The 13,490-nt window shown below is 54.4% G+C and overlaps 1 protein-coding gene across 1 annotated transcript; it reads right to left on the bottom strand.

Moving 5' to 3' along the window:
- Positions 1-5: 5 nt before the first annotated feature.
- On the bottom strand, positions 6-8,114 carry LOC146586824 (epiplakin-like; the record flags this gene model as incomplete). The annotated part of the gene is made up of 1 exon (XM_085320635.1): positions 6-8,114. A coding segment is annotated over exon 1 (8,052 nt), but the record flags the coding sequence as incomplete, so codon positions are not given.
- Positions 8,115-13,490: the final 5,376 nt, after the last annotated feature.

The raw sequence follows: 13,490 nt of genomic DNA, 5'->3' as shown, positions 1-13,490 counted from the left end.
GCGATGCAGCCCGTGCCGTCCAGGTAGCGCTTGACAGAGTCCATTTCCGTCACCTCCTTCACCGTCTTGGAGCCCTGGAGGAGGTCGGCCAGCGTGTCCTTGTCGATGATTCCCGAGTCCATGAGGTCCGAGGCGGTCACCTGCCTCCTGAAGCCCGCRAACTTCACGTTGCTGCTCTTCGCCGCCGTCTCCTCGACGAGGACGGTGATGAGCCTTGCCAGCTCGTCCAGCGTCAGGCTCCCGTCCCGGAGCTTCCCCAGCAGCTCCTGCCTCTTTGCCTCGGAGACGTGCTTGGAGAAGAGGAGCTCCCACACGGAGACCTTCCGGCCTTGGAAGCCGCCCACTGAGACCTCGACGGTGCGGGACGTCAGGGCCCGCTCCAGCTCCCGCTCCCGCTCCTGCTCCCGCGGGGAGCCCGCGGCCTCGCCGTTCTCGGGCGAGGACGTCGCCTCCTGGCGCGGCGCCCTGCCGGCCGTGGCGGCGCCGYGGCCCCGGCCCTCGGTCCCGGCGACGATGGCGGTGAGGATGGTGATCATCTCCGGGATGGTCACCGTCCCCGCCTTGTACTTCCCGAGGAGCTCCTGCCGCCGGTGGTCGGGGATGTAGCGAGAGAAGAGGAGCTCCCACACGGTGACGCTCTGGCCCTCAAAGAGACCCCCGCTGACGGTGGTGCGGGCCGCCTGCAGGGCTTTCCGGGCGTCCTCGCTCAGCTGGTAGAGCACCGAGCCCTTGTCCATGAGCTGGAGCATGAGGAGCCCCGTGTCCGGGTCGGGGACGCAGCGGCGGAGGAGCTGCATGTAGGTGAGGTTCTCGTGCGTGTTGGGGTCGAAGAAGCCCTTGGTGTCGTCCGTGGGGTCGGAGAGGATCTGGCTCATCTCCTGGTCGAAGTAGCCGCGCCGGTAGGCCACCTCCACGGGGACGCGGTGGCTGTGCACGGGGTCGATGATGCCGCCGGTGGCGATCTGGGCCTCGAGCAGGCGGATGCCGTGCTCCTTGACGATGAGCTCCTTCTTCATGGCCTGGAAGAGGGATATTTTTTTTCCTGTAGCTGGGTCCATGTAGCCTGTCACGGCTCTCTCTGCGCAGAGAAGTTTTTTATGAAGCTCGCTGCCCACCAGCCCCGAGGAGACGGCTTYGTCCACGGAGAGCTTCTCGTTCTTGAGCGGGTCAATGACGAAGCCCGTGGCAGCCTGCGCCTCCAGCAGCACCAGGGCCGTGCCCTGCCGCAGGATGCCCTTCCACATGGCCTGGTAGATGCTCATCTTCTCCACCGTGGCAGGGTCAGCCTTGGACGGCACCAGCACTCCAGCGATGCACCCAGTTCCTTCAAGATATTTTCTTACACTATCTATTTCAGCTATTTGTTGTACTGTCTCCTTTCCCTCCTGTAGTTTTTCCATTGTTTCTTTTGTAATTATTTGTGCACTGAGAAGTTCTGATGCTGTTATTTGTTGTCTGATACCTTGGAACCATACATCGCCTCGTCTCTCCTCTTTTTCTTTAATGATATTTAATATTGTATCAATGATTTGTTGTAGAATGTTATGGGAGTCATGTTTATATTGTTTCACCAGTTCTTTTCTCTTCTCCTCTGTGATGTATTCAGAACAGAGGAGTTCCCACAGTGATAACATATGCCCTTTGTATTTTCCAACAGGCACTTGTACCATTGTAGATAATAGTATATTTTTTGTGACYTCGTCTATGTAGAAATAGTCTTCTTCTTTTTCCATGACTTGTAGTAAGTAGAATCCAGTTTGTCTGTCTCTGGAACATCTCTGCAGGAGCTGACTGTAACTCATTTTTTCGTGAGTATTTGGATCTATAAATCCTTTGCTGCCATGATCTGGGTCAGAAATTAGGAGAAACATGTCTTCATCTAAGTAGCCTCTCCGGTAGGCCACTTCCACAGGAACACGGTGGCTGTGCACAGGGTCAATGATGCCCCCTGTGGCAATCTGGGCCTCAAGCAAGTGGATACCATGCTCCTTGGTTGTTACCTTTTCTCTTACAGCCTGGAAGAGGGATATTTTTTTTCCTGTGTATGGATCTGTATATCCTGTTACAGCTTTCTCTGCTAACAGGAGCTTCTCATGTAACTCCCTGCCCACCAGCCCAGATGAGATGGCATCATCTACAGAGAGCTTCTTATTTTTCAGTGGGTCAATGAGAAAACCAGTGGCAGCCTGTGCCTCCAGCAGCCCCAGTGCACATTGCTCTGTGAGGAGGCCCCTTTTCAGGGCCTGGTAGATGCTCATCTTCTCTTTCCGTGATGGGAGCAAAATGCCAGCGATACATCCTGTGCCATCCAGATACTTTGTGACATTGTCCATCTTTGTGAGGCTGTTGAGTGTAAGACTTCCCGCCTGCAGCTGATCCAGAGTTTTCTTGTCAAGTATCTCAGAGTTAAACAGTTCTGATATTGACACGTCCTCTCGAAGGCCTTTAACCTTGAAGGCTTCTGTTCTTTGCTCTGTATCCTCGATTATTTTGAGGATAAAGGCTATAAGGTCTTCCAGTGTTAGAGTCTTGTATTTATATTGCTTTACTAAGTCTTTTTTTTCCTGCTCAGTGATGTAATGAGAACAGAGAATCTCCCAGATGGAAACTGCCTGGTCCTTAAACTTTCCAACTTTCACTTTGACAGGCTTTGATTGTAAGAACTGTTTTGTTGACTCATCAATGTAGAAGTACTTTCCCCCCTCCTTTACAACTTGGAGCATGTACAACCCAGTCTCTGAGTCTTGGACACATCTCTCCAGAAGCTGCATGTAGGTGAGGTTCTCATGTGTGTTGGGGTCGAAGAAGCCCTTGGTGTCGTCCGTGGGGTCGGAGAGGATCTGGCTCATCTCCTGGTCGAAGTAGCCGCGCCGGTAGGCCACCTCCACGGGGACGCGGTGGCTGTGCACAGGGTCAATGATGCCACCAGTGGCAATCTGGGCCTCAAGCAGGCGGATGCCATGGCTCTTCACAATCAGTCCTTGGTTCATGGCTTCAAAAAGAGACATTGGGGCTTTTGTGTATGGGTCTGTGTACCCAGTCACAGCTCTTTCTGCACAGAGCAGTTTTTCAAAAATCTCTCCTCCAATTAGACCTGAAGTTAATGCTTCCTCCACAGAAAACTTCCTGTTTTCCTCTGGGTCAATGATGAAGCCGGTGGCAGCCTGTGCCTCCAGCAACACCAGTGCTGTCCCTGGCCTCAGGATGCCCTTCCTCATGGCCTGGTAGATGCTCATCTTCTCATTGCTTGGCTGTATAAGGACTCCTGCTATGAAATTGCTACCCTCCAGGTACCTGCGGACAGAGTCCATTTCAGTGACTTCTTTGACTGTTTTCTTTCCCTGGTTGAGCTCATCAAGTGTTTTTTTATCTATCAGGTGAGACTGGAAGAGGTCGCTGGCAGATACTCTTTTTCTCAGGCCCTTAAATGCAAACTTCTTGCCTTGTGTCTCAGTCTCTTTGATAATTGTGGTGACAATTGTTATTATTTCATGCAAAACTTCAGTATTCTCATTTTTGTACTTTTGCACTAGCTCTCTTCTCTTGCAGTCTGAGATGTATTCAGAGTTGAGAAGGTCCCAGATTGACACTGTTTGTCCTTTATACCGCCCTATGTTGACACAGACAGTCACAGATTTCAGCACCTCCACTGTTTGTTCATCTACACAGAATACTGCATTTTCTGACAGAGGTAGGAGCCAGAGGCCTGTCTCAGCATCAGGAATGCATCTGTCCTTCAGCTGCTGATAGGTCACATTCTCCTTTGTGTTTGGATCAAAAAAGATTTTGGTGCTGTCATTGAGCTGAGAAAGTATTTGGTTCAGGTCCTCATCATAGAAACCATATCTGTAGGCAGCCTGGAGTGGAAGGTGGTGGTGGTGAATGGGATCAATGACCCCTCCTGTAGCCAGCTGGGCTTCTAGCAAGGGAATAGCATCCCCCAGGGGGATTAGTTCTTTCCTGAGTGCTTGGCATATGGAGATGGAGCTCCCTGTGTAGGGGTCTGTGTAGCCAGTCACCGCCCTCTCTGCTAGAAGGAGTTTCTCAGTGAGCTCTTCACCAACAATTGTGGCTTTGATAGCATCCCTCACACTGAGTTTCTGGTTTGTTGCTGGGTCAGTTAAGTATCCTGTGGCTGCTTGAGCTTCTAGTAGCCTCAGTGCTACCCCAGGGAGGAGGAAATTGTTTTTCACAGCATGGTAAAAGCTCATCTTCTTTTTGGATGCCTGTATGAATACCCCAGCAATGTTGCCTGTGCCCTGCAAGTATCTCCTCACATTCCCCATTGCAGACACTTCCTCAGGAGTGCTTATGCCGTGAACCAGTTCTTCAAACATCTTCTCAGTAATGATGCCAGCATCTAGCAGCCAGACAGCAGGGACGTGGCCCCGCAAACCTTCCAAGGTGATGTGGGTGTGGGCTTTCATTTCCATTTCTCTAACGAGTTTAAGGACAAGGGCAACCAGCTGCTCTAGAGACATTTCCTTAGACTGGTACTTCTCCACAAAGCCACTCCTCTGCTCCTCAGTGAAATATGCAGAGTGAATCAGTTCCCAGAGGGAGACCCCTTTTTTGTTCACCAAGGTTTCCTTGAAAAGCTGTTGGATTTGCTCATCAGTGTAAACAGGAACAGCTGTTTGTGGCAGAGGCAGCAAGTGGAAGCCAGAGGTCTCATCCTTCTGGCAGAGCTCAATTAGCTCAGCATAGGTCACAGTTTCTTTGCTGTCTGGGAGGCAGAAGGCTCTGTTGTTGTCACTGGGTTTAGAAAGGGCCTTGCTTGTGTCCTCATCCAAGCAGCCCCGTTTCTGAGCAAATTCTATGGGAATATAATGGCCACATGTTGGGTCAATGATACCTCCTGTAGCCATCTGCACCTCCATTAACTGCAAAGCCTGTTTGTCAGCAATCAGGCCCTTCTTCATAGCCTGGAAGAGGGGTATTTTCTTGCCTGTAAAAGGATCTTTATAGCCTGTTACAGCCCCTTCTGCATGCTGCAGCTTCTCATGGACTTCTGGTCCGATTATTCCCTCTTTTATGGCATCATCTACACAGAGTTTCTGGTTGTTCACTGGGTCAATGATGAAGCCTGTGGCAGCCTGGGCCTCCAACAATGGCAAGGCTATTCCTGGCACCATCAGGTTCTGTTTCATGGCCTCATAAATGCTTATCCGTTGGTTTGACGGCTGGAGTACAATCCCACCAATGCTGCCAGAGCCATAGAGATACTTTCTGACAGAGTCCATGTGCAGGATTTCCTCTGGTGTGATGGAGCCCTCCAACACCTTCTCAAACAGGCCCCTGTCAATGACACCTGTTTCCATCAGGTGATAAGCACTGACGCTGCCTCTCATGGCTGGAAATTTGATGGGAGCCCATTTTTTCATTTCCTCCTCTAACAGGATCCTGATTTGCTCCAATGTGAGCTTTCTCAGCTGGTAGTGATTGAATATTTCTCGACGCCTCCCCTCACTGAAGTACTCAGAGTTCAGCAAGTCCCACACAGAAACTCTCTTGCCTTGTAACCGCCCAAACCTGACATGCAGCCAGGAGTTCCCAAACACCTGTTTGGTGACTTCATCAATGAACTGATGCTTCTTGCTGTTCAGAGGGAGGAGACAGAGCCCAGTAGATGGCTCCRTGATGCACTTCTCCTTCAGCTGCAGGTATGTGAGGTTCTCATGTGTGTTGGGGTCAAAGAAGCCTTTTGTGTCATCACTGGGGTCAGAAAGGATCAAGTTCATCTTCTTGTCAAAGTAGCCCCGCTTGTAGGCCACCTCTACAGGGATACGGTGGCTGTTAACAGGGTCGATGATGCCACCAGTGGCAATCTGGGCCTCAAGCAGACGAACAGCATGCTCTTTCACAATGAACTCTTTCTTCATGGCCTGGAAGAGGGAAATCTTGTTCCCTGAGTAAGGATCTCTGTAGCCAGTGACTGATTTCTCTGCAGTCAGTAGCTTGTCATAAACATCTGGGCCAATAACATTTGCTCTTAAAGCCTCATCCACAGAATACCTTTTGTTGGCAGCTGGATCAATGATAAATCCAGTGGCAGCCTGTGCCTCCAGTAGGATCAGTGATGTCCCTGGCCTTAAAAGCCCTTTCCTCTTTGCCTGGTAGATGCTGATTTTCTCCTGGGAGTCAGGAAGCAGTAGCCCACTGATGCTGCCCGTTCCTTCCAGATATTTCTTGACTGTGTCCATTCTGACAACTTCTTTGACTGATGTTTCTCCCTGCTTCAGTTTCTTAAATAAATCTTTGTTGATAATTTCAGAGCTCAGGAGCTGGTCAGCTGTAACCCTGTCCCTCAGGCCTTCAAAGGTGACATTAGCAGAGGAAGTCATCTCTTCAATAGTGGCACTGACCATCTTAGCCAGTTCTTGCATGGAGAGTTCTCCTGCACAGTACTGCTGGGTGAGAGTGGCTCTTTGCTCACTTGGCATGTAGTCTGAGAAGAGGAGTTTCCAGAGAGAAACTGGCTTTCCCTTGAATTTACCTAAAGCAATGGGTACCTTTGTGCTTTCTAGAGCTGTTTGGGTCCTGTGGTCAATGAAGAAGTGGTTTCCATTGGACTCCTCTCCCCTGTCTCCACAAAGGGGCAGCAGGAGGAGCCCTGTGTCTGGATCAGTGACACATCTCTTCAGCAACTCTGCATAGATCAGCTTCTCCTTGGAGCTAGGGTCGAAGAACCCTTTCATGTCATCGGTAGGACTAGAAAGGAACTGCCTCGTGGCCTCGTCCAGGTACCCCCACTTGCAAGCTGTGTCTGTGGGGACACGAAGGTGCCTGCCTGGAGCAATGATACCTCCCGTGGCTATCTGAGCCTCCAGAATGCAAATGCCATGATTCCTGGGGATGAAGCCCTTCCTGATGGCTTGGAACAGAGAGAGCATTTCCCCAGTGTAGGGGTCCCTGTACCCAGTGATGGCTCTCTCAGCTGAAGACAGTTTCTCATAAAGCTCTGGGCCGACGAGACCAGTCTTGACAGCCTCATCAACTGAGAAGATTTTGTTCTTTATGGGGTCTGTCAGGCTGCCAGTGGAGGCCTGGACTTGTAGGAGCATCAGAGCAGCACCAGGCACAAGGAGATGTTCTCTCAGTGCTTGGTAAAGGCTTTTCCGCTCACTGGAAGGCAGAACAACAACACCAGCTATGCTCCTTGTCCCATGTAGGAACTGCTGAACAGACTCATTCTCTGCTACCTCCTGGACAGAAACTCTCCCCTCCTCAAGACCTCTGAACACATCAGTGCTGATGATGCCAAAGTCCAGCAGCTCTCTGCTACTCACCATTCCTCCCAACCCCTGGAATGTGATTTTCAGGGGCAAGAGGAGGAAGCCTGAGGCCGGATCAGTAACACACTTCTTTATTAGCTCCAGATAGGTGACTCTCTCCATAGTGCTGGGGTCAAGGAACCCTTTGCTGTCCTCATTGCTGGGGTCAGAGAGGAGCTGACTCATCTCTYCATCTAAATATCCCCTCTCACAGGCAACATCTACTGGGACCCGATGGCCAGTGGTTGGATCAATGATGCCTCCAGTTGCAATCTGGGCCTCTAGCAGCCGGATGCCTTGCTCTCTCCCAACTAGGTCCTTCTGGATCGCCTGGTACAGGGAGATTTTCTGTTCTGTATAAGGGTCCATGAAGCCAGTGGCAGCTTTTTCTGCAGAGAGCAGCCTCTCTTTCAGTTCCAACCCCACTAACCCCAGGTTCACAGCTTCTGCTACAGACACATGCCTGTTCTTCACAGGGTCAGTGATGAAGCCAGTGGCTGCCTGGGCCTCAAGGAGACACAGTGCTGGATCCAAACCCAGAAGATGCTCCCTGGTGGCATCATAAAAGCTCATTATCTTCTTTGAAGCCTCTACATACACTCCAGCAATGCTGCCAGCCACTTCCAGGGGCTCACTGGCAGTGTCCATCCCTGTCACATCCCTCTCAGTTGCTTGTTTCTGTTTGCAAGTCAGTATGTCTTGGCGGAAGTGGTTTGCYCCTGGCATATCTTCATGGTGAGCAATGGGGGCAGCATGACCATTCACTGCTGGCTTGCTCGCCATCCTCCTGCCTCACTGCTAAGCATGTACCTTCAACAGCTGCCTTCTTTCCTCACTGCCCTGTGGAAGGCAACTGGGCCCCAGAAAGAGTCACTGCAGAGAGGGGAGAGAATGGCAAAGTTCAGTGGGAAGTCAATTTTTCTATGTTTTACCTGTGAAATATGGGGGAAAAAGAAACAGAAATATCTCTCAGACAGGAGGAAGTAATAGGCAGAAGCTGAGCTAGGCCAATGTGTCTATCCTCAGGTCTGTCATGCTGACCCAGACCTGCCAGAGGTAGGCACCAGCTGCTGTCTGAGCCTGACCTGATGGGATCATGGAGGCTGTCCTGGCCAGAGGCTCTGGGAGATCTCAGCATGCAGGAGAGACCAGAGCAGAAGCACCCAAGGGAACATGCCTGCTGTGTCACATCCCAGAGCACCTGCAGGGAGGTCTGCACCTTGGGCAGGGGCAATGTGAGGCAGTAGGGTAGGGAGCTGATAAAAAGGACCATGACAGAGTCATGAGCCAGCAATGTGCCCTTGTGGCCAGGAAGGCCAATGGTATCCTTGGGTGCATTGGGAAGAGTGTTGCCAGCAGGTCGAGGGAGGTGATCCTGCCCCTCTCCTCAGCTCTGGTGAGGCCACATCTGGAGCACTGTGTCCAGTTCTGTGCTCCCAGGACAAAAGAGATGTGGCGCTACTGGAGCGAGTCTAGTGTGGGGCTACAAAGATGATCAGAGGGCTGGAGCATCTGTCCTATGAGGAAAGGCTGCAAGAGCTGGGCCTGTTTAGCCCAGAGAAGAGAAGACTGAGGGGAGATCTTATCAACATCTACAAATACCTTAAGGGAGGATGTCAAGAGGATGGGGCTGGACTCTTTTCAGTGGTGCCAAATGACAGGAGAAGAGGCAACAGACACAAGTGAACCACAGGAAATTATGCCTAAATATGAGGAGGAATTTCTTTACTGTGAGAGTGACAGAGCACTGGAACAGGTTGCCCGGAGACGCTGTGGAGTCTCCTTCTCTGGAGATATTCAAAACTTGCCTGGATGCGATCCTGTGCAATGTGCTGTAGGTGACTCTTCTTGAGCAGGGGATTTGGACTAGATGATCTCCAGAGGTCCCTTCCAACCTCAACCATTCTGTGATTCTGTCTGCTGGCCATAGGGTCTGACCTGCCTCCTGTGCATACCTCCTCATGCTGTTATGGCCAAAGAGGAGCCAGGTGCTTGCAGCAGCCCTCGCTGAGCATGCCTCTCTGCTCACATTGCAGCAGTGCAGCCAGGACTGCATGTGGCTCTGTGCACACTGAGGCAGGCCTGGCTCTTGTGAGAAGTAAAGTCTCCATGAGCTGTTGCATGCATTTGGTATAAAAGCATTGTGTGGTGCTTCATAGACCTGCATGGGAGTTTGTGCAGGGGGCAAAACATCAGGCAAGAGCAGCGCTCCACAGTGGCTACCTGTGCTTAGTCACAGAATCATGGAATGATTGACATTGGCAGGGACCTCTGGAGATCATCTAATCCAACCCTCCCTTGCTCAAGCAGGATCACCTAGAGCACATTGCACAGGATCGCTTCTAGTTGGCTTTCAAATGTCTCCGAGGAAGGAGACTCCACAACCTCTCTGGGAAACCTGTTCCAGTGCTCTGTGACCATCATAGCAATTGGGCTGCTGCTGACACTGGCACAGGGATGAGCAACTCCTGAGTGAGCGCAAAAAGTCTGCTGCCCTCTGTCAGGGAGAGGCTGTCAGCTCATAGGACCAGACTCCCCTGGCCTCCTTCCCTACAGTGACATCAGTCAGGGAGGGCCTGGCAGTAGAGAGTGGAGCAGGTGAGTCCCTAGAAGCAGCCCCAAAGGTCCTTTGCCTAGTGCCCACAGCTGCACTTGAACTGAGGTACCTGCTCTCYTTGCATTGCTCAGAAAGCATGGGAAGAGGGGCAAGAGGGAGCAGGACAAAGCAAGCAGCCAAAGGAAAAGCGAGTAGATGCTGCAGGCCAGACTAGTAGCACAGAAACCTGTCTGCACTCATGTTCAAACAGCTCCTGGACACTCTGGGATCAACCACAATACAGCCGTTATACAACAAGTAATGGTGCCAGCAAAAAATATTAGGCTAGCAAGTGCTGGGCAGTGCAAATCCGAAGGCTGGAGGGCATTTGTGGCTGAGCATGGTCTGTGCAGAGGGCGGGTGAGCTATGGCTTAGTCACAACCACTTGGCTATAATTGAGGTGCATGCCRCTATGCAGGGGGCCTCCCTGCCCTCAACTTTGCACAGCAGTGTCAYCTGTGCCCTGCAGCTTCAGTGCTGCGCTTGAAGCCAGTGCTGCAGCAGGAGGCTGCAGGGTTAGAGCAGGGCTAAGGAGACCTGGGAGCTGATTTCATGTTAGCATGGGGTTGAGGAGAGAAGGGGCTGGCCCTGCTGCACTGGGGCAGCAGAGGTGACTCCTTTGTCCCCTTGTGGCTCCCATCACTTAAAGCTGAGCCCTCAGCACTGCTTCCTGCCGGTGCACAGACAGGTGGGTACGTTAGGGCTGGAGTGGCCCCAGGGACCACTGGGCTGCTGAGGAAGAGCCTGAGCACAAGTATGGCAGCAAGCCTAGGAGACCTCCTTGCAAAACCCCCTGCAGCTAGGTTGGCTGGGTGGAGGTGCTGACCACTGGCCAGGAGCAAGCATCACRCAAGTCCAGCATCTGGCTGCAGCCCGGGAACACGGCTCCAGATGTGTTCTGGGGCATGGCAGCTTTGCGCTTTGACATGCGGGAGCTGGGAAAAGCCCTGTCCAGGCAGCCCCCAGGGAGAACTGGTACCACGCTGACTTTGCTGCTCCAACCTTACTGAGCAGGATCATGAAAACTGGCCATGTCTTGCGGCTCTGCAGCATTCCTGGGGCCTTAACTGGAGCACAGAGGAGCAGATCCTGCCCTTTGTTCACAAACCCATGTTTTGCCTGTGCCACCTGCATAAACACATCAGGAAGCAGCAGATAATGTACAGCACAGGGCTGGCATGGTGCTGTGGGAGTTTGCCGCATGCCACCAGTGGTGCAGCACAGGGCTCTGCACATCCAGCTCTGTCCCCATGTGTGCCGCTCCAGTGCATTCCCACACTCTGCCATGCTGCCCAGGGCCAAAGCCTTGTCCACTGGCTCAGGTGGTGCCTGGACCCAGCCTTGCTCATCTCCAGGGGAAAGGTCCCGACAAGCACCAGCTCTGTCTGCCCTGTTGTACCAGCACAGGCACTGCTGTGTGGACTTGGATCTGCCCAGGCAATGCTGCCCATGTTTGCAAGTTCATGATTACCTGTCGCTGTCTGGCGTCAAGAGGCAGGGACGGAGGTAGGCTGGGAGCCCGTAGCCCTGACTCCTGCTCCTGCGGCAAGAAGGACTCCTACTGGGCATGAGGGAGGGTGGGGGAGCAAGGAGTCAGGATTTGGGGTATCTCCCTGCAGAAAGGCAAGGGAGGGCTGTTTTGCTGGCTGGGAGTGGGTCAGCAGCTCCATCCCCTGCCACAGTGCCTGCGCGAGGAGGGAGGAAGCCACCCGCCTTGCGGAGCCGCCTGGCCCTGGCCTGCAGGCTCCTGCTGGGTGTGCAGACCCGTGCTGGCGGCTGAGCAGCTGTGYGCCTGGCCCCCTGTGGCTGCAGGCTCTGCTGCAAGCACGCAGCAGTCTGGTGGCACTGCTGCAGGCTCTGTCTGCACTGGCCTCAGGACCGGCCCGCCTGCAGGGGCTGGACAGGGCAGGCAGAGCTGCACTGGGAGGAGCCGGGATAAGCCCAGCCATGCTCAGGCACAGGGGCATGCTGCCCTGCACAGAGCACTCCCGAGAGATTGCTCAGGTCGGTCAGCTTGTGCTAGGGAAACCCCCTTGCCCAGGGCATGTCGCTGACCCTGCCGGCCGCTGGTAGCCATGTGCAGAGATGTGGGCTCTCCCAGCTGTGACAGGGCAGCAACTTGAAGCCCGGACTCCCTGCAGGGCTGTGCGCTGGGGGCAGGAGCCCCCAAGGTTGGTCTCGGCAGCTCCAGCTCTCGTAGCCCCATCAGGAGCAGGGCACGATGAGGAAAGGGCTCGTAGCTCCCCTCACATGGGTGCAGTGGGGCTCAGAGCAAGAACTGCTGCAAGGAGACCATCACCTGCCCTCTCCCTCCACAGAGAGGGCCAGGAAGCCCCCAGAGCCGGCGGCTGCTCACCCCAGAGTGGGCAGCGCTGTGGGGCTGGCTGGCAATGTGAGGAGGCTGCGGGTGTACAGGCAGAGAAAGGATCCTTCTGCCTTTAATCAGAAGGCGTCAGCCCCATGGAAACTTTTAGTAACTGACTTTCCCTGCGTGAGGAACTTCCTGGCTGAGATTCAGGTGCTGGCACCTGCCACGCTCCCTGAGGTCACGGTCTGTCTCAGGCATGGGCTGCTCTTCCTGGGAAGGGTAATCGCTGTGCCGCGCTGTTCGTGGCTGGCTGCGTCATGAAGTGTGTTCGCATTTGCATGAGCAGCAGGCCCCAGACAGCAACGTGYGCGTGCACATCCCCTTCACACCCACCTGAACGGGACCGCTCGCAGCCTGTGCACATACCTTCCTTCCACCCATGAGTCACACAGCAAGAGGTTCTTCCTCATACGCCCTGCACATAAGCATGCTTTCCCAAATACGGCTGCCTGCACACTCCTGCGTCCCCCCCGTTCTCACCAGGCACTGGCACATCTGCAGCTGGCACACGGCACAGACAGGCGTGACATGGTGGGAGCGAGAGGCTCATGGGGAYGGGGCGAGGGAGGTGCTGCTGGGGCCATGCAGGGAGGGACACTGGGAGCAGGGACAGGCTTCTCAAGCAGAGTGGAGCAGGGCACGGCTCCTGGGCAAGGGGGGGGGGGATCTGCTGGGGATGGCTGGCAGCAACCATGCTCCGGGTGGGAGCATGGGGACTGGGAGGGTGCCTGTGGGGTGGCCGCAAGGCCTCTAGGGGAGGAGGCTAACAGGGGGACAGAAAGCAGTGGTGTTTGCTGGGGTGGTGGCAGAGCGGTGGTGGGGCAGGGAGGGAGGCTGTGGTGCTTGGGGGAGGCAGTGTGTGTGGGGCAGCAGCGCTGAGCAAGACGGCAGTGCAGGAGATGCGATGAACGGTTGCAGCCGGGCTGCTGCTGCCTGTCCCCGTTCAGAGGCTGCTCCTCCGCTGCTGCAGGATCTGCAGCCTGGGCTCTTCCCTGCTTGCAGGGGTCACCCGTGCCCTGCGCCTGCCTCTCCCTCAGCACCAGCCCCTCCCTCCCGAGGCCCCCTGCCCCTCGGTGTCTCTCTGGGAGCCGTACTCGCCCCCACCCTGGAGCCGGAGCAGGGCTCGGGGTCCAGCATCTGTCCAGCAGCGGCGCTCGGGGCTGCCTGCCTCGCACACCACCCCGGCCCCGGCCCCGGTCCCCGCGGTCCCCGCGGACCCCGCGGACCCCGGCCCCGCGGCCGCCGCCTACC

The sequence above is a fragment of the Rhea americana genome, unplaced genomic scaffold (assembly GCF_003343005.1).
Source record: "Rhea americana isolate MKP2758 unplaced genomic scaffold, rheAme1 scaffold_649, whole genome shotgun sequence".
Classification (NCBI taxonomy): Eukaryota; Metazoa; Chordata; class Aves; order Rheiformes; family Rheidae; genus Rhea; species Rhea americana.
Note: the sequence above shows the minus strand (reverse complement) of the source record. Positions and strands in the feature narration are given on the sequence as shown.